This window comes from Chelonoidis abingdonii, chromosome 15 (assembly GCF_003597395.2).
Source record: "Chelonoidis abingdonii isolate Lonesome George chromosome 15, CheloAbing_2.0, whole genome shotgun sequence".
Classification (NCBI taxonomy): Eukaryota; Metazoa; Chordata; order Testudines; family Testudinidae; genus Chelonoidis; species Chelonoidis abingdonii.
The window spans coordinates 1,532,155-1,550,594 of record NC_133783.1 but is presented as its reverse complement, the minus strand read 5'-3'; the positions used below and the strand labels follow the sequence as shown (position 1 = coordinate 1,550,594).

The 18,440-nt window shown below is 40.2% G+C and overlaps 1 protein-coding gene across 5 annotated transcripts in view; it reads right to left on the bottom strand.

The window, feature by feature from the left end:
• Positions 1-18,440, bottom strand: part of ADK (adenosine kinase) — a 559,231-nt gene that overhangs the window by 258,377 nt on the left and 282,414 nt on the right. For all 5 annotated transcript variants that reach the window (XM_075072783.1, XM_032771348.2, XM_075072784.1 and 2 more), the window contains exons 5-6: positions 10,703-10,875; positions 5,703-5,811 (exon numbers count right to left, since the gene is read on the bottom strand). In XM_075072783.1, coding sequence (XP_074928884.1) covers positions 5,703-5,811; positions 10,703-10,875 — 282 coding nt within the window. The remainder of the gene's footprint in view (positions 1-5,702; positions 5,812-10,702; positions 10,876-18,440) is intronic.

Genomic DNA, 18,440 nt, shown 5'->3' with positions numbered 1-18,440 from the left:
ATTCTACTAATTGAGTGATCTGATTGGTTTAACGTTCTTAAAAGCTGTGCAATTGTTCAACACTAAATGCCCCCACATTAACATGTGAGTTACTAAATAGAACAGTAATGATAATCAATCATGTAATTGCAACGCGCTCAGTAAGGGGTAACTGTTTATGAGCAGATGAACAACTAAAGGCAAAGCAAAGAAGAAATTTCTAAGATTACAAAGATATAAGGTATAAATGCATTAACAGCAACAAGTTATGGTACTTCTCCTCCTCAGTGCCTCCAACAGGAAACATTAAATTAACATGGGTACAGTACTGAAGAGCAAATTGAGAAAGATTACCTGGGGGAAACAGGGATAGTTACTTGATCGTAAGCTGAATTTTTTTTAGTAAAAAAGGGAAGCACCAGAAAAGGAGGTCGGCTTCTGAATGGGTATAGAGAGGGAGAAGTGGCACACTGTCCCTCCCCGCAAAAGAGGGAGCAAGGAGAGGCAGTACAGCCAGCAGAGCCAGAAGGGAAGAGGTGGGGTCAGAGTCTCTCCATTTCTGGCCATGCTGCTCTCCCACCAGCCTCCGAAGCAGCTGCTGCTCCGGGGCAGGCAGGTTGCAGCCATGCCACTTGGCCCTGCCCCCCCGACCAGGCTGCTGGAGCGCGCTGTGGCAGAGCCACCCGGCTCAGCCAGCTGGAAAATGCTGCGGTCGTGCCGCCTGGTCTAGCCCGCCAGAGCAGGTTGCAGCTGGACCAGGGACATCCTCCCAAGATAAGGTGGGAAAGGATGGGATGGAGAGAGAGTGGAGGTCCACAGCTAGAGGTGGGGTCATATGGGGGGGGTGGTCACAGGGGTTACTCCTCTGACTCCCAGCTTACCCCCCAAAAAATTTCCCCACAAGTTGTTGTCCCAGCCCGTCAGGATAAGCCACTGGTGTGCAGGGACACTTTGCTTACTTAGGTTTACCTCTGTGCTTGTGGACGCTCGAGGTAAACAAACCGTCTTGGTCCACCAGCAGCTTATCCTGATGGCCTGGGAGCCAAAGTTTGCTGAGCCCCAAATTACAGGGTCAGCTTATGACTGGGTTATAATTTTTTTTCCATTTCTACCTATCCATCTTGGGGGAGGTCAGCTTATAAACGAACTGGCTTATGATAGAGTATATACGATAATTGGGACATGAGGAAAAATATGGCAACAGCATACAACACATTGGGAAAAGTTTATATTATTCTGTATGCATGAGGAAACAGAATCAATCAGAACTGAATTAAAATCCCACCTGGTTAATTGCAACTTTTAATAAAGACAAGCACTTCCTCCTTTCTCAATTTTTTGCCCATCGTCAGTGTATAAGCAGAAAATTCCATGTCAATATATAAAACAGTGTTTACAGAATAACAGAGTTAAATAAAAAGTAAAACATCTGAATAAGACCTTCTTGTTCTGCTTTCCTTAATGGCTGTCTTCAAAGCAGCCCCTTTTCCCCTGGGAGATATTAATAAATATTTTATTATATTAAATTCCAAATGTTTGGAATGTTTTCAAATATAAGTGTTTAAATTAGGCACCTAAATAAGTACTCTGACTTTCAGAAGTGTGAGCACCTGCAGTTCACAACCGGAACTGTGGATGGTCATCTGACAATCAGGCTCCTATTTAGATGCCTAAATAATCACAATAATGGTAGTGCATGTATTTATTCAGTGTACCTGAAAAATCAGGTGCCTAAATATAGACTTAGATCACTCAAATTTGAAAATTTTAGCCACAATTTGTAAAAACCATAAAAATCCAGTCTCAGAAGAACGTACATATTGATAGAAGAAAACCACTAAGAAACATAAGTCTTACATAAATAAAATCAGAGTCAAGATATGGCCCATTAATGGACTAGAGAAACAAACAGATTTGATGTTTAGATTTGGCAGAACTCATCACTTCCTTTTGAAATTAATCAGGAACTTTGAGGAAGAGAAAGGGCTGATAAGTGCTCCAGCGCGAGCCCTGTCAGTGAACTGTAATTAGCCACAAGAAGTACAGCTGATCCAGAATGAAATGAAGATAAGAATCCATAGGATACGATGCCAATGCAATAAACTGCTTTGTTCAATTAAGACTGGAGAGTGGAAGGGAGGGGTTTGAAGATACTCACCTGTAAAATATTATGAAAAATTGCTAAAATATGGAATTATTTCAAAGCTAAAAAAATTGATCATTCTTCACTTTTCTTCTTTCTTTCTTTGACATCTTTTTCAGTTTTCCTAACTTAAGAGAATTGGTTCAACCTGGCCTATGTCTTTCCTCAACCTATGGTTCTCAAGGTTCTCTTCTTTGGTAGTTTCTCTCCAATCTGTGTAGATGATCTTTTCACCAGATGGATAAAATGAATTATTGTGTTCATATATGATAACATAAATTCCCTCTCAGGGTTCTGCCATAGGTCCATTGTTGGGTTTTTTGGTGGGTTTTTTTTTTGGACCTGTTCCCCTTCTGTGAATCGATTAGATTGCAGGGCTGAGTTTCATCTGAATGCTGTTCTGTTGAATGCTGCATTTGAAAAGGCATATGTATCTACTCTAGTAAGTATGTGTAGGGGACCACACAATATTTCAGTAATGTCCTAGGGAAGCACTGCCCATCTGAACCTAAAAGATGGAATTGCTTGATATCCTCAGGACAAAGTTCTCATGTGTATATACTTCAGTAATAATATATCTGAATGCTTATTGGCTTTATGTCTTTTCTTTGGCCTATCGGAATCCAGTGTATGAACAGATTCTCAGGCTCCAAAGCCTTCTGTTCAATTCAACAGAATGGTATGGCATTTTTTATATATAAGTTTTTGATACCCCTCAGCTTTTTCGGAAGGAAATGGGCATTAAAATAGGAGATCCTGAATATCCTGATTCTGGTGAAAAAACAGTGGAGTGTTTGGGCATAAAAGATAGCATAGTATACCAGCTATGCTGTCTTTAAGGACAACTGAAAAGAGTGTATTCTGTAAGCAAATGCTGCTCTCCCAAAAAACTGGTAGAAACGACATTATCTGAAAAATAGTCTTAATGGTTAAGAACTTTAAAGAGGTTCCTTCATAAAGTATTACAAAGAGTTTGCAACACTAAACTAAATGTTGAATGGATACTATGTTTAATACAGTCAAAAGTGTTCTAGAGACCTTCAGAGGTACCTTGTATGGAGGATGAAGAAAGCTCTCAATAAGTCATTTAGTAAGAGTTCTAACACATGCAACTGTTGAACATACAATGTCACATGGGAACTGGACAATTTTAGACTCTCTTTAAAAGGCTATCTAGTTTTTCCAGGAAGTAGGGAGGGAATTAATTTTGACACACCAAAAACATTTCCTATTTTCAGAAATTTATCTCACACATCAAAAGCAGCAAATTCCAAAAGAATAAATGAAATTTTACTGGCCTGTCTCAATGTGTCTCAAAATACTGCATCGTTTCAGTTTACCACTATCATAACCCAGTCAGAAATGAATGAACTAGTCCAAGTGGTCACAATGAGTCCTCAAAGTTTGAGCTCAAATTCTGTGTCTTAGTCCCAATGACAGTAGAAGGTAGAAGATTTCCAGGAGACAATTAATGGCAGGGATCCAGAAGAAATGCCAAGTGATGAACCTTGTCAAGTACGGGGATGTTGCAACCATCAACAAAAAAGGATGGGGTTATAACTCTATTTTCCAGTATAGCATCCAAGTTACTGGCTTGAGTGGTGGCAGTACTGCACCTTTGTAGCGGTCATACGCAGTGGAGAAGTGGACTGAGGGAAGAATGCAACGAAGAGAGAGGAGAAAATGACGATTGACCTCTTCTTATCCGAATATTCCCGGGTCCCACTATCAACCTGGTGTTCCAGGAATCTGACCTTCATTTTCAAATATCCAATATAATTTCCCAGCTCTTCACAGTTGTTTATTTTCCACTGAAATCTATTCATATCTTCAGTTTTATCCTCAGTTTTGCAAGCTTATTCCCTAACTTTTGAGCTTCTTGGTGAACGAGGGTAAAAAAGTCTGGATGGCCATCAGACTTCAGGAATTCCTCTTTAATATAAGCCCAAATCTGTATGGTAAATCAGCTCCTCAACATGTGGTTGAGCTCAGGGCTTGAACACAGAAGATGAGCTTCTAAAACCAAAATTAAGTGTCAAGTAGACTTCTGTACAACAAAATCCTTTTTCTCCTCTTATGTGACCTTCTCAACTTTCCCTGAATCATTTTAACTGAGAATAATTATTCCAAATGACACATTAATAGATTCAGTGATAATTGTATATAAGTATACAATATAGAAAAGAGACAGCTTAGTGCAGTATGTCTTTGGCTAACATTTGTCATTCTTCTTCATTTAACAATGCTCAACTCTTGCTGCAATTTTAGCCTTACAGCATTTAGCCCCAAGCCTGGCATTCAGAACAGACTACGGTATAATCATCTGAAATTTAAAACATTTTTTAAAAGTATAAATTAAAAATGAGCAGGCTATTGAAGAAATACATATTCTTGAAATATATCTCAAATATGCAGCAGAAGCAATGGGATGTCTTTTCTTTGTATAATCTTCTCATTGTAAGTATTTGATTTGTTTGACAGCTATAAAGGGGCAGACTTGACCATACACAAGAATCAATAACAACCATGTAAAGCCTACAGCAGTGCACACTAACAGGCTGTAGGAGACATGAACACTAGCTGAAAGAAATAACTATTTTCAATGGACATGTTCCTCTTGGATAATCAATTTTGTATACCTCTTACCAGCTGTTCCCAAATAGCTCAGGTTGTGGAATGACAGCAGCTGTCATACAGAAAGCATATATTATATGCATATTATGTGTTTTTAATCTATCATAGATGTTTTAAACATTTGCTAATTGTCACTGGTCATATCAACAAAGAAAGATGAAAAATTAACACTTACATTTAGGCAGAATGTAAACTACATAAATACACTAATATGGTTTGATTAATTCTGAAATTAAACAAACAAACAAACAAACAAGAAATAATATTTATTCTGAAAACTAATTGTGAACCTACTATTTTTCATTTCCCCCCAAAGCTTGGTACCAGAAGTAAAATTTAGTCACTAAAATCATAGCTTGCCCCCTCTGCCCATATTCAAGAGACTTGTCATGATCATTGTTTCCGAAATGTTATAAGGTACAATGGTAATTACTATGGAACAAATAGCAATTAAGATGGTTCACACAAATAAACTCAAACTGTTTGCAATGAATAATTAGCCTAATATTGTTTTTCTACATAATCTATGAATCCTTCACAACAATTTGCCAGGAAATGTGAAATGTAAATTTGATGATTATAAAAACTCCTAAAATGTGTTTACTTTCTTATGGCTTCCTGTGCTCATTTTAAGACTGCATATAACTAAAGGTACATACAAGGATGTAAACTTCAAGGTAAACAAATCTGATCATGTATCAGAAGGGTAGCCGTGTTAGTCTGGATCTGTAAAAGCAGCGAAGAGTCCTGTGGCACCTTATAGACTAATAGACGTATTGGTGCTAAACCTGATCATGTTACAACAGAAGCAGACATTTTCTTTCTCAACATTCACAAAAGTTATCCTGCATCATATGCAAAATGGACACTGCAGTAGTTCAATGTTACAGAAATTGAGTGCAGAAACCCACCAACATTTCACAACTTTTAAAAAAGCCACACTTACTGCTATGTAATAAACTTTGGCCTTTTCCACCAGTTTCCAGTTCTTCTCCAGATCAAGATGTTTTTCCTTATTGTAACAATTGGCAGCAGCAAGGTGAGCTACAAGAGACCTAAAATGACCAAAGAAACAGATATTAGTTAGACACTTTCTTAACATTAGTACTGTTTTTCCCATCAGATACAAAGATTTTTTAAAAACACTTGTATCTGAGGGTGTGAATGCTACCATAATGTAAAACAGCTAAATAGTCCATGTAAAATATATCTACATAACATGTATAATTATATATGGAGAGAAAAATCATACAAACATGAGAAACATTTTTTAAAATCCACATTCACGGAGAAACCTATAAATGTATGTCATATACATACACGATCATTAATACGCAATTCTACTATGACAAGATTTAACACAACTACTCCGGGGTAAAAAGACTTGCCCACGAACACACTGTAAACACGGGGAGAGTTCTGGCCCCTAGTTCCCTGCTCTAAGCACTAGACCCTTCTGCATATTTTAAAATAAAAATTGTTGTAAAGGGGAGAAAAACCAAAACTTCCTTTCTATGGAAAAGAGAAATAAAAAACAAACAGTGCATGCAGGGTTATTTTTTTCTATCAGAGATTTATGACCACCTCTATTAATATGAATGAATTTGACATGAAATGACCCAAAACTCCAAAAACTACAGGGAAACAGGAGAAAGAATTGAGGCGAATATATTCTGCCAGATCATCACTCACTGAAGCAGAGGTATAATTTAAAAGGATAAGAAAGCATAAATAACTTTTTCCTCCACCTTTTAGTGCATTTGATTCAACCAAACTCTTGAAAATACTTCTTGAATAAATAAGCTGAAAAGTCAAATTCACTTCTGTCTGCAGCTGAATAAACTATTAGTACCACTGTGAGAAAGCAATTGCATGAAGGAAGAATGAAAAAATGGCTCTTAAGAATACATTTAAACGTGGTTTTTAATTTTTGTGATCATAAAAGGAGCAAGATTAACAGATCTTGAAAGAGCAATGCTCTATTTATCCACAGAACAGAGGGCAGGAGTAGCACAAGCTTCCTCACATTCCCCTCTCCACTTTGGAAACCATAACCTGGTGGGATCACTTCGGGGGGCAGGGGGGAGGGGGGAGAAACTCACTTTCTTGGCCCACTCAATCATTGGCCTATCTGCAGATACTGCCAGTTATTGCTAATTATGAATTTTGTGTGTGTGGATATCTCTACACTGGAATGTAAGCCTGTGTTTGAACCTGGGCTCCAGGCTAACCCCCATTGTGTCTACACTCCAATGGTGCTAACCTGGGGTTCAGACCCAGGGTCCCAGGACCCTGCAGGGCTAAAGGGTCCACCTTCAAGACAAGCTGGGACCCAGAGGCTGAGCCCTATTGCTTTGCAAAGAAGATGCAGCTCCACTTGACTCAGGTCCCAGGTAGGGTTGCCAGCTTTCTGTTTGCAGAAAACTGAACACCTTTGCCCTGCCCTCTGCGTCACCCCTTTCCCAAGGTCCTGCCCACTGCTCACTCCATCCACTCTCTGTCACTTACTCTCCCCCACCCTCGCTCACGTGCTCATTTTAATTGGGCTGAGGCAGAGGGTTGGGGTGCAAGGAGGGGTAAGGGTTCCAGCTGGGGCTTGAGATAAAAGGTTTGGGGCACAGGAGGGGCTCCCAGATGAGGGGGAAAGGGGTTCATGGCACAAGAAGGGGTTCTAGACTGTGGCAGAGGGCTCTCACTGGGGATGCATGTTCTGAGGTGGAGCTGGGGATGAGGAGTTTGGGGTGCAGGAGGGGACACCTGGCTAGGGCCAAAGGGTTTGGAATGCAGGAGGGGGCTCAAGCTGGGACAAAGGGCTGGGGCATGGGAGGGGGTGAGGGGTGCGGGCTCCAGGCGATACTCACCTCAGGTGGCTCCCAGAAGCTGCTGGCATCTCTCTCTGGTTCCTAGGGTGGATGGAGGCAGGGCCAGGCAGCTCCGGGTGCTGTCCCTGCCTGCGGGAGCTGCCCTCACAGCTCTCACTGGCCGTGGTTCCCGGCCAATGGGAGCTGTGGAGCTGGTGCCTGGGCAGTGAGTGGAGCCATCGGGGCTGCCCCTATGCCTAGGAGCCAGAGAGAGAGATGCCAGAAACTTCCTGAGTGCCGTGCAGACAGCCTGCCTGCCCTGCTGTGGGTGACCAACCAGAATTTTAATGGCCCAGTCAGTGGTGCTGACCGGAGTCACCAGGGTCCCTTTTGGACCGGGCATTCCAGTTGAAAACCAGATGCCTGGCAACCCTAGTCCCAGGCGTCATCCAGAAGTATTCTACAATTCTATGGGAAGAACTTCCTTAGTACTCTCTGTCCAAACAATCTGCAATCAATTTTATCCCCTTTGCAAACAACAACCCACATCCCCTTTGCAAAGAGCAGCACTCAACTCAGATCAGCGTTAACCAATTCTTTTCTGAGTAGCAGCCGTGTTAGTCTGTATCCACAAAAAGAACAGGAGTACTTGTAGCACCTTAGAGACTAATCAATTTATTTCAGCATGAGCTTTCGTGAGCATCCGAAGAAGTAAGCTGTAACTCATGAAAGTTCATGCTGAAATAAATTTGTTAGTCTCTAAGATGCCACAAGTACTCCTGTTCTTTTTGCCAATTCTTTTCTGATCAGCAATCCTCAAGCATACTATCAGAGGCATTCTGAGTTTCCAAGGACAAGTGAACCAATCAAGCCTTTCACAAAGCAAGCTGCTTCTTGATAACGTGCAGGGCGGGCAGTAAAGTCTTCCCAAAGTGCGCCACGGTCCTAGACCTAGAGTGGTCACATTTTGGTTACTTAGTTCAGCAGATTCCACTGAAGCTAACTAATGCCACTGAATAAAAATTTAACAGTTTCGGAAAAATACATTAGCTGCTATTCCAGATGATCAAATCTAGACGTTCTTCTGCCTACTTATTCATAAAAGCATAAACTTGGTTCAACTGATCTCTATCCTGTAAAATTATAGCATAAGATATAATTGTGATGCTGGCAGATCAGAAGCCAACTCTTGCCAAGGCTTCAGGCCTCAGCCAAGCACTGACAAATTTGTTGCTAGAAACCCATCTGTTTCACCTGCATGTTAGGATGATTAAGATGGCTATTGAACTTACAATGTGTTTAGTTTTAGACCATATGAAATGCTTGTAAATTGCTGTATGCATTAATATCACCTTATAATTTCTTTATCACATGCTATGAGATAATATTTAATTTTTCACTTTATTACTGTAAATAGGAATCGTCTCTTGCTCATCAAGAAGGCCTATCAAAACTAAGTGGGCCTTTGTGAGACATCACATATTTGTTAACTGTCCCTTCACTCCCATGAAGAGGCTATGTGCAAAAGGGCTTGTCCCATCAGCTTGAACTCTGGAAGAAGGAAATAAAAGTAGCTGACAATAATATTTTTGATCTCTTTTGCTGTTTGGACTCTCATGTGGCTGGAGCTACCAAACACAAGCAGGCATCCCTAAGGTCAACCTGGGTTAGCGCTAAAAGACATTTAGAGCTGACATTACTATAGCTCTGTCATCTTTTAAAACCACTGACTGTAACTCGTGTGCATATATATATATATGTGTGCCTACTTTAACCATGTAATAACCCTCATTTCTTTTTCCTAGTTAATAAATCTTTAATTAGTTTATTATAGGATTGTCTATAAGCATTATCTTTAGCAAGAGGTCTAAGGTACAAATTGACCTGAGGTAAGTAATTGGTCTCTTGGGACTGGAAGGAACTTGAATCTTTTGTGATCTTTGGTATATAGCAATCACTACTAAGTCCTGGAATGCCCAGGGGAACTGCCTGTGACTTGATAGGAAGACTGTTATAGTGCTTTAGGAGTTCACAGTTGTTACTGGGTTGGTGAAATCTAATTATAGACCATACAATGGGTTTGGGGTTTCGGCCCTGGTTCTTGACAGTCTGCCCTGAGGTTAGCACTCATGGTCGTGAGTCACTCCAGAAAGCATGACAGACATCTCAAGTCTTCAGCAACCATCATTAAAAATCAGCACTTGTCAACAACAGTAAAGAGGAAACCTTTTTGTGCAGAGAAAATAAAAAGGAACATGCTCAGAATGAGCTACTGTATCTTCATTCTCTTCTTCAAAACTCTTCGTTTTTATTGACTGTATTGCAGTAACACCCAAAATGCTCCAATCAGGATGAGAGTCCAGTAGCACAATGTTTTGTACAACCAAACTGGAATTTATGGCCCCTGTCATGAGGTACTTACTATTTAATTTAAGACAAGATGAGACAAATGAGCATGTCATGAGTGTGAAACTTCAATGATATGCAGATTAGTTACAAATAACAATAAAAATCTCAAATACAAATAAAACATATAGCAGTGGATAGTTCAATCTTATGCTTATTCTAATTGTTGAGTCACAGTTTCAGGACTTCACTGTCTTGCTCACCTCTGCTGAGTTGCCGTTCTCATACTAACTTGTGAACATCAGTGACAAACAGTATCTCACTTTTCATCCTTCCATGGAGTGACAGCACTGGACTGATTAACTGGTATCTACACTCTTTAAATACACTAATTACATTAATATCTTTCATCACTCATAGTGATGTGCCAATCAACTTTCATCTATAATTAACAGATAAGCTTTGAGATTATCCACTGCCTTCCAAGGTTTTCCTGTACACAGTCCTTTGTCTAGAACAACAGTTTAAGGCTCAGTAACAAGAAGCTACTGTCTATTATTATACTAACACTCTTCCATTATCATGCACCCTATATACTCAGAACATGAAACAAAAATAGAAGAGCCAGCCTGCCTCAACTTCCCAAATAAATGTTGCTGTTAATACTGCATCTTTATTGTGTATTACATTTTCAAGGTCAAATATTACAAATATGTTCCAAATCAAAAGGTAGACTTCTATTTTATCTGCACTCGTATCATTCAAGAACAAGAAAAACTTCTAGGGAAAGACATCTGACCTGTTGTCACCAGTGATGCAGGCAGCACAAGTTCCTGTTGGCTCGTCACTCTGCTCATAGTAATGAGCATCCACATGAGCTTCCTCAGCTTTCTTCTTCAGGATCACACCATATTTGTCTGTTCCAATGCACCCAAAGAAAGTTGCTGCCTTGTAAGGGCTCTCGATCATCCACTGCCGATGGAAAGAAAAAAAAAATACAAACAACTGAGAATGCTTGATATATATTGTTTTCACTTCTTTTCTCTCTCCTTAAATTTTCTAAGACATGGCACATACTCTGTACCATAGGTTTTTTAAAAAAGTATTAGATACATTAACTCAGAAAAGGTTAATAAAGGATTCACATAGAATAATGTTGAAGGTTTAATAGTTCAAAATTAAAGTAAAACTCATGAGTTCTTCTGATACTGTATTCAAATATGACACAGTGTATAAAAAAATCATTTGCCTGTCAGATAAGATACATCAGTAAATCTGTGTTCCCTCAAAAGAACTAAGAGCGATTTTGTTTGTTTTTTTAAAATGGTAACTGCAAAACAGAACAAAACAGACAAACAAACAGATGAGCAAAACAGAGGAAGACAGTACATTTGAAAAAAAACAGAAAGAAAGTCTACACTGTTCACAACATAGACTTTGAAAATGCAACTAGCACTGTAAGTAACAGTTATATGCAAAATAAGGGAATTATCCTAGCCACACTGGTAAATATGTAAAAATCTCTGTCCTGAACTTTACTCAGAGCAATTCTACAAATCGATTTTTAAATAAAAAGTATAGCTGTGTAGTGCTGCTAAACTGTTGGGTTGTTTCATAAAGCTTCTCTTTACAAAAGAAGGGCAGATATATCATCAATCAACTGTAACTGATTCTGTGTTGTGTGATAAAACGGGAAAAATAAAATTCAGCCACAAGATAAAACTGGTAGTGACCTAAAAAAATAAATGTCATGAAGAAACAGTACAAAACTCTTCCCTGGCAGTCATGAGTCAACCAACTGAAGTCATTATAATTCCCCCTACTTAAATTCAGTAAGCTTATCCACCCAATCTACAGTATGAATTAAAGGCAACATGAATTTACTGCATGCTAAAACCCCACTTATAATTGTTTCCTAATCGAGATCTAAATAAATGATAATGTCTCCATTACAAATCAGCATTAGTGGAATCTGTGGGTTGTAGAAAGTTCAAGTAACTGAGCTGGAAATACATTCTTAGTCATGTCTCCATTATTATTCAGTTCCAGAGGAAAAAAGGGCTTTATTCACATACAAAAAGGCTTCACTAATTAGGAATGAGTGGACAAAACTGAAAATGCGGCATCTTTATTGGAGCAACAGAAGTTTTTCACATACAAAAACATATTTGATCAGCTATGCAGACCTATTTGTTGTTATTCTAAATTAATAAAGAAAGTAACTGAACCTCTACAGAATAAGGAATTTTTATGTAAGAGATTGAGGTGTTACAGAGAATACTTTATAAAACCAATAGTTGAACTCTTTCTACTGTGTTTGAAGGCAAGGAGAAGCAGAACAGAATTTTATAAGATTAAGAATGCCATATGCTCCATCATGGAATGCAGGGAACGAGTTTCAATGTTGATAAGAGGAGACAGGTTCAAATCTTGTGTTCTCTGCCAAAAAGTGTGACTTACTCTCACAGATTACTAGAATTTGCAGGGTATATTATGGACAGCACTTAAAGCATCAGCTCTACATGAACCCTGCCAATTCCTCAAAAATCCCTGTGGAATTTCACAAACTGCCCCGTGGGGATTAACACATTTTAGCAAATGACATATCTGTTTTTTCACCCTTATATACCATCTGATCAAAATCAAAGCATCAATAACATTTCATGTACTATATCATAGATCTTTATGAAAAAGTATTTATGCTACAATGCCACAATTTTGACTGTGTGTAGCAGCTCAACTGAGTTTAAACATGCAACCTGCCATCAAATATTCAAGACAAGGCCTGCCTTGGCAGGCAGGTGATCAGAGTGGTCGCACTGAGGACCAATTTCCAAGGATGTCAAATCTGTATTAGGGGGAGCTGCATCATTCTCTCTCACTCCAGGTAGATCCATTTGGGAAGGGGACAAAAATGTTTTCTGGACTGGGTGGCTGAACACTTAGGTCCTGCACGGATTCAAGTATACACCAGTCTATTTCTGATAGATCAGGACACCTATACTTAAAATGAAAATGAAGGTTACTTACTGACGCGCTTTGAGATGAGGCTCTGTGCATTCCTGTTACTGAGAGATGTGCCCATGATACAGCAGACAGAGATTCTTCAGGTAGCTCTGCTGAGGTGCATGATGTATGAAAAGGGGGTGAGGATGCTCATTGCCTCAGTTCCTTCCACCTGAACTTCAAAGCCGTGATTGCGATCGGCGGCAGCTCCACCACGCCGCTTTCTTCTTCAGCAGCAATTCGGCAGCAGGTCCCTCCCTCCAAGAGGGACCAAGGGACCTGCTGCCAAATTGCTGCCAGAGCCCGATGTGCTGCCCCTTCCCCTTGGCTGCCCCAAGCACCTACTTGCTGAGCTGGTGCCTGGAGCTGGCCCTGGTGCCATGTCAGAGGTCTGGCAAGAATATGTCTCTGGCATACAATTAAGGTGGTGATTTTGTCCCTAATGGAATGAGCCAGCATAAGAACACTGCTAAATTATAATACTCTTCTAATGTAAAGCCAGATGCATTTGGATGGGTGCTGGACAGTGATGACATTTCCCTAATAGTTATCCCTATAGGCCAGTAGTTCTCAACCTCTGGTCCTGAGCCTGTGGGTCACTTGCAGCTCAATCGGCACCCAGCTGGGGCCCATGAGACATTTTCAGGGACATACAGGAAGTATATATATTGTGTGGATGTGGCCCACATAACAAACACAGAGAGCTGCATATGTGGCTCACACTGGTAAATAGGTTGAGACCACTGCTAGAGGAAATGAAAAACATGGGTGATTTTCTGGATTGTTTGGATCTACTGAAATAGAAATTATTATTTACATAACGCTTTATTCACATTTAATTAATGTAACTGAGCTTTCTTTCAACGGGACGTGGTCTTGGAAAGAATGCTGACAGATTTACTGCTGGAGTCTCATAATAATCATTTAACACTTTGGGAAAGATGAGGGTGAAGGAAAATTTCATCCTCATGAAATACTTTAAAGTGAAGGTCAGCCACAAGAGCCTGAAGCTCACTGACCCTTCCTGCAAATGTTATGACAATAAAGAATGGTGTTTTCACAGAGAAATTAAATAGAAAGTAATCGTCCACTGGTTTCAAAGAGGGCTTCAACAACCCTACGAAGTCTAAGTTCAAGTCCCAAGTCGGTGTTGGGTCTTTCACTGTAGAGTGACTGAACACACTCTTGCTATCTTCTTCTAGATCAGGGGTCCCCAAACTTTTCACAGTCACAGCGCCCCGCTTACCCTGTCTATGCCACCCCCACTGAAGGAACCAGGCCGTGGCTGGGGTTGGGGACTGGAGTAAGGGGGCCAAGGCTGTGGCCACAGCTGGGGGCGGGTCTGGAGCCAGGAACAAAGCTGTGGCCAGGGTGAGAACAGAGCTGCGGCTGGGGACGGAAGCAGAAGCCGCAGATGGGGTCCAAAGCTGAAGGTGGGCTGGGGCAAAAGTGAGGCTGGTGGTGCTCTCTCCCAGGCCCCACTGCGCCCCCCTGAACATTCATCCATGCCCCATAGTTTGGGGACCTCTGTACTAGATGATGAGCTGAAAGAGCTCCTATATACATCGCTAGAGAGCATAGGGACAAAGTACTGGAGAGAGAAAATGTTCGATGATTGATGATATTGGGACTGAAATTGGAGAGATAATATTGTTTGTTTGTTTGTTCACAGCAAAAGACTTTTCCAATTGTGTAAGTAACAAGCAGGAGAAGATCATTTCTTGTAATTCATCATGAACTTGATTTTGAGCAGCATGATGCTGGAGCAGTGAAAGTCTCATGGGCCAAGCAGCAAGGTGAACAGACTCTGGGTTGGATGCTGGATCTATCTATCTCAGACAATAATTCCAGTGAAATTCCTAAGAGCCAAGACATTTGAAGCAACTCAGAATACCTCTCATCCTGATGCAATATGTATTATTCTAGCATTGTCTCCTCTGATTTCCAAAGACTCCTTGATATGAAAGGAATGGCGGGGTGGAGGGTGGAGGAAGGTGCAGAGGTGCGTTCTTCTCTAGTCCAGGAGAAAAACACCTTTTATGGAATGATTTTCTAGGCCGCCTGATGAGCAGAATCTTTTGCATTTGGTGTCCAGACTAATGTCTTTCGCTGGACATCCCCATTGTGGAAAATCCAGTCTAGTACTGACCATTTCACAGACCACTTATGTTGGTTTTGAAGATTTTGCTTGAGCTGGCACATAACGGTACTGTCTCTTCCTGCAAGATGGAAAACCATCTGCTCAATAATAAATACAGTTCCTAATGAACTACTGCCACTTTGCAGAACTGCTTGGAATCAACTCCCTCGTTGCTTAGTACATATGATCACAGACTATGTGAACAAGTTTTCTTGAATCTTGAGGAAGTATTACTGAGGGTCCCTCTCACTACTAGGGATGTAAAATGTTAACTGATTAAATGGTAAGCATTAGTCTTACTGGTTAACCCGCCTTAAATGTTAACTCCCATGCCAGCTGGATTGGGCCCAGCCAGTGCTGCCGCCGGCCAAATCGGGCCCAGCTGCTTAATCAGTTAACCGTTTAAACAAAATATTTTTAATTGTTTTAACAGTTAGATTTTTAAATGCTCTTTACATTCCTACTCACTATCCACTGCTCCAAGATGTTTACGTGTAACTTGCCAAACATCTCTGGATCTTGTGTCCTTTATTGTTCCCCTAAGTTCCATAAAGAGTTCTTCTATTGCTCCCAACTGCGGGAAGGATTGCACTTTGTCTTTCACCATTGTCTTGTAAGAAGGAGCCTTGAAAACATATGGGGAAGTGTCAGAGTCAAATTAGATTACACAGTCTTGTTTGAATGACCTCTAGAGCCCAATGACCCATAGCAATTCCTCTTCATGCCACATATAACAGAGACTACTATTCTCTAAAAAGTAGGGAAAAGGGAAACAAAGTTGTGTTTAAGATTCATTTGTGGTTCTCAAATAGACCATATGGCCTGAATTCTCCAGAATGAGGATGCTGGGTTGAAAGATGAACCAGATCATATCTCTTTAGCCTTTGAAAGCCTTTGAAAGGCTTTCCTCTGCTGTTGTTGGTATAGCCACCTGAGAGGAGGGTACAAAGAGAACAGGGTACTACTGTCTGATACTGGTAGTGGAAAGCAGTGCCTCCATTTCTGAGGCGAAGAAAAACCCAGAGACTGAGCAATTGAACCGGTTTTCCTCAGCTTCTCCATTCTGAAGAGACCTTTGCCTGTAGAAGGAAGGTCTTCAGCTCTTGGATCTCAACAGATAATATTGAAGACCTTACACAAGAATGTCATCTTGAGGAGAAAGCTGAAGAGACAGTTCTAGAAACCGAGTCTAAATAGTCAACTGGTGCAGTCTGAAAGCTCTTCAGAGTTACAGCATTAGCAAGTTTACTCTAATCCTCAGACAGTTTCTGAGCAAATTGCCATATCTTGTCCCTTAGATGGTACTGGTATCCGGGAAATATTAATATTGGCTATCCTGGTGACCAAAGAGGCTGATAAATATATCTTTTTGTCAATGCAATCCATCTTTTGATCTTTATCAACGAATGCAGACTGAGTTTTTGAATCTTTCTGAAGCTGCAGCTATCAGCATACTTACATATTAAAGCTGAAGAGATTGGCCAGAAAGTCTCTTCATGCTAGAAACATTACCATGAAGCATCTGAAGCCTTCTCCTTACTGCAATGTTCCTTTTAAGCAGCAGGAGTTTTCAGCGCTGCACTTTTGAATCTTGGGGTCTTAGAAACTGATGTACTTGGCTAGGAAATATTGTATCCCTCCGCTCTGAAGTAACTTCCAGATTGGTAAATGGAATCTTCGTCACTAAATCCAACATGATTTTCTTTGTTCCAAATCCAGAAATAGGGATCAGTAGGGATCCTGGAGCTGATTTCTTAGAACCTGCTTGGAACAGAAGACTGTTTCTTAAGGCCTTGCACAAAACCCAAAGAGCCTACTGGCTTAAAACCTGCAGACTTGACTGGTAGGACCTCTGAATGAAAGAAGCCCTGAAAAGGATTCTCTCTCTCCTTCCTAGTCCATGGGTTGAAGGACACAGAAAATACTGAGATGGGAAATGTGTATCATGAAGACGTGAGGCCCTGAACGTAGGAATCTGAAGCATGGAAGGCCCTTGGAAGCACGCTGTTTGAACCCTGACCTTTTCACTGTGCAATCTGCCATATCTGATCCTGACAGAACTGCAAATCACACCTGTGAGCACAGAGAGCTTGACAACAATAAAATTAGCTAATATATTACCTGTTTACTAAAACCGAACATTAATTATCTTAACCACCACTTACAGTTTTTTAACAAATCAACAGAAAGACTGACAAAGGTCAATAGACACAGGCTAGATGTTTCAGGTCTGTCCACAATTGCATGTGAAAAAAATTGCGGAGGAGGTTAGAGCACCCCTTCCTCTCTTATAACCTTATCAGCAAACTATTCAGTGACAAAGGAGTCCCAAGAGGCACCGCTTTCAGACTGTTTCACCAGCCTGCTGCACCTTTGGCATCTCTCTCAATAGTGAGAATATGGAGAGTCCATTTGAAAATAATTTGTTATGACCACTTTAAATGGAAGGATATAGAAAGGAGGTTAATCACAATTCAGCTCAGAAGCACACTAATGTAAAGAAAAAATGGAAGTAAAAACTAAACCATTATATGAACCTGGCAAAAACATATGCATACACTGAACACTCTTCATATGAAAGAAAAATACTGATATTATTCTAAATGACTTAACTCAATTCTATTTCTTGTCAGTGATGCGAGAGTACATCTGAAACACAATTCAAAGTCAACATTTGGTTAATCTTGTACCTTATTTCAGATCTTTATTTAGAAAGCATTGTTTCAAGAAGCCACAACAGGAGTCAGCAACCTTTCATAAGTGGTGTGCCAAGTCTTCACTTATTCCCTCTAATTTAAGGTTTTGCGTGACAGTAATACATTTTAACGTTTTTAGAAGGTCTCTTTCTATAAGTCTATAATATATAACTAAATTATTATTGTATGTAAAGTAAATAAGGTTTTTAAAATGTTTAAGAAGCTTCATTTAAAAATTAAATTAAAATGCAGAGCCCCCCGGACGGGTGGCCAGGACCTGGGCAGTGTGAGTTACCTACCCCTGAGCAACAATATACAATACTGAGTCCCAGTAAACAGGAGAGACTGCAAGTTTTGTGCCATCCAAAAAACTGCACACTATACTATGTTTTTGCTTGCTACCTTCACACTAAACTACATTCCTAGACTATTATGGCCTTACATCATGTGATGGTCAGTATGAAGAAAAATCTCAGAGAAAAAAAACACAGACTTGTCTTTGTTTGTATATACAAGCCTGAGAAACAGAGTACAATGTACTGTACAGTAATTGCTGCACCATTAACTGAAGCTCCCAAATCTTGCACAACTTCAAGCAACTTCCAGTCAAATGAGTTAACAGCGATAACTGCTCTTGAGGTGAAAAGAATAGTTAAAGCCATGCATCTGAGACCAATATCTACAACTTCTTCACC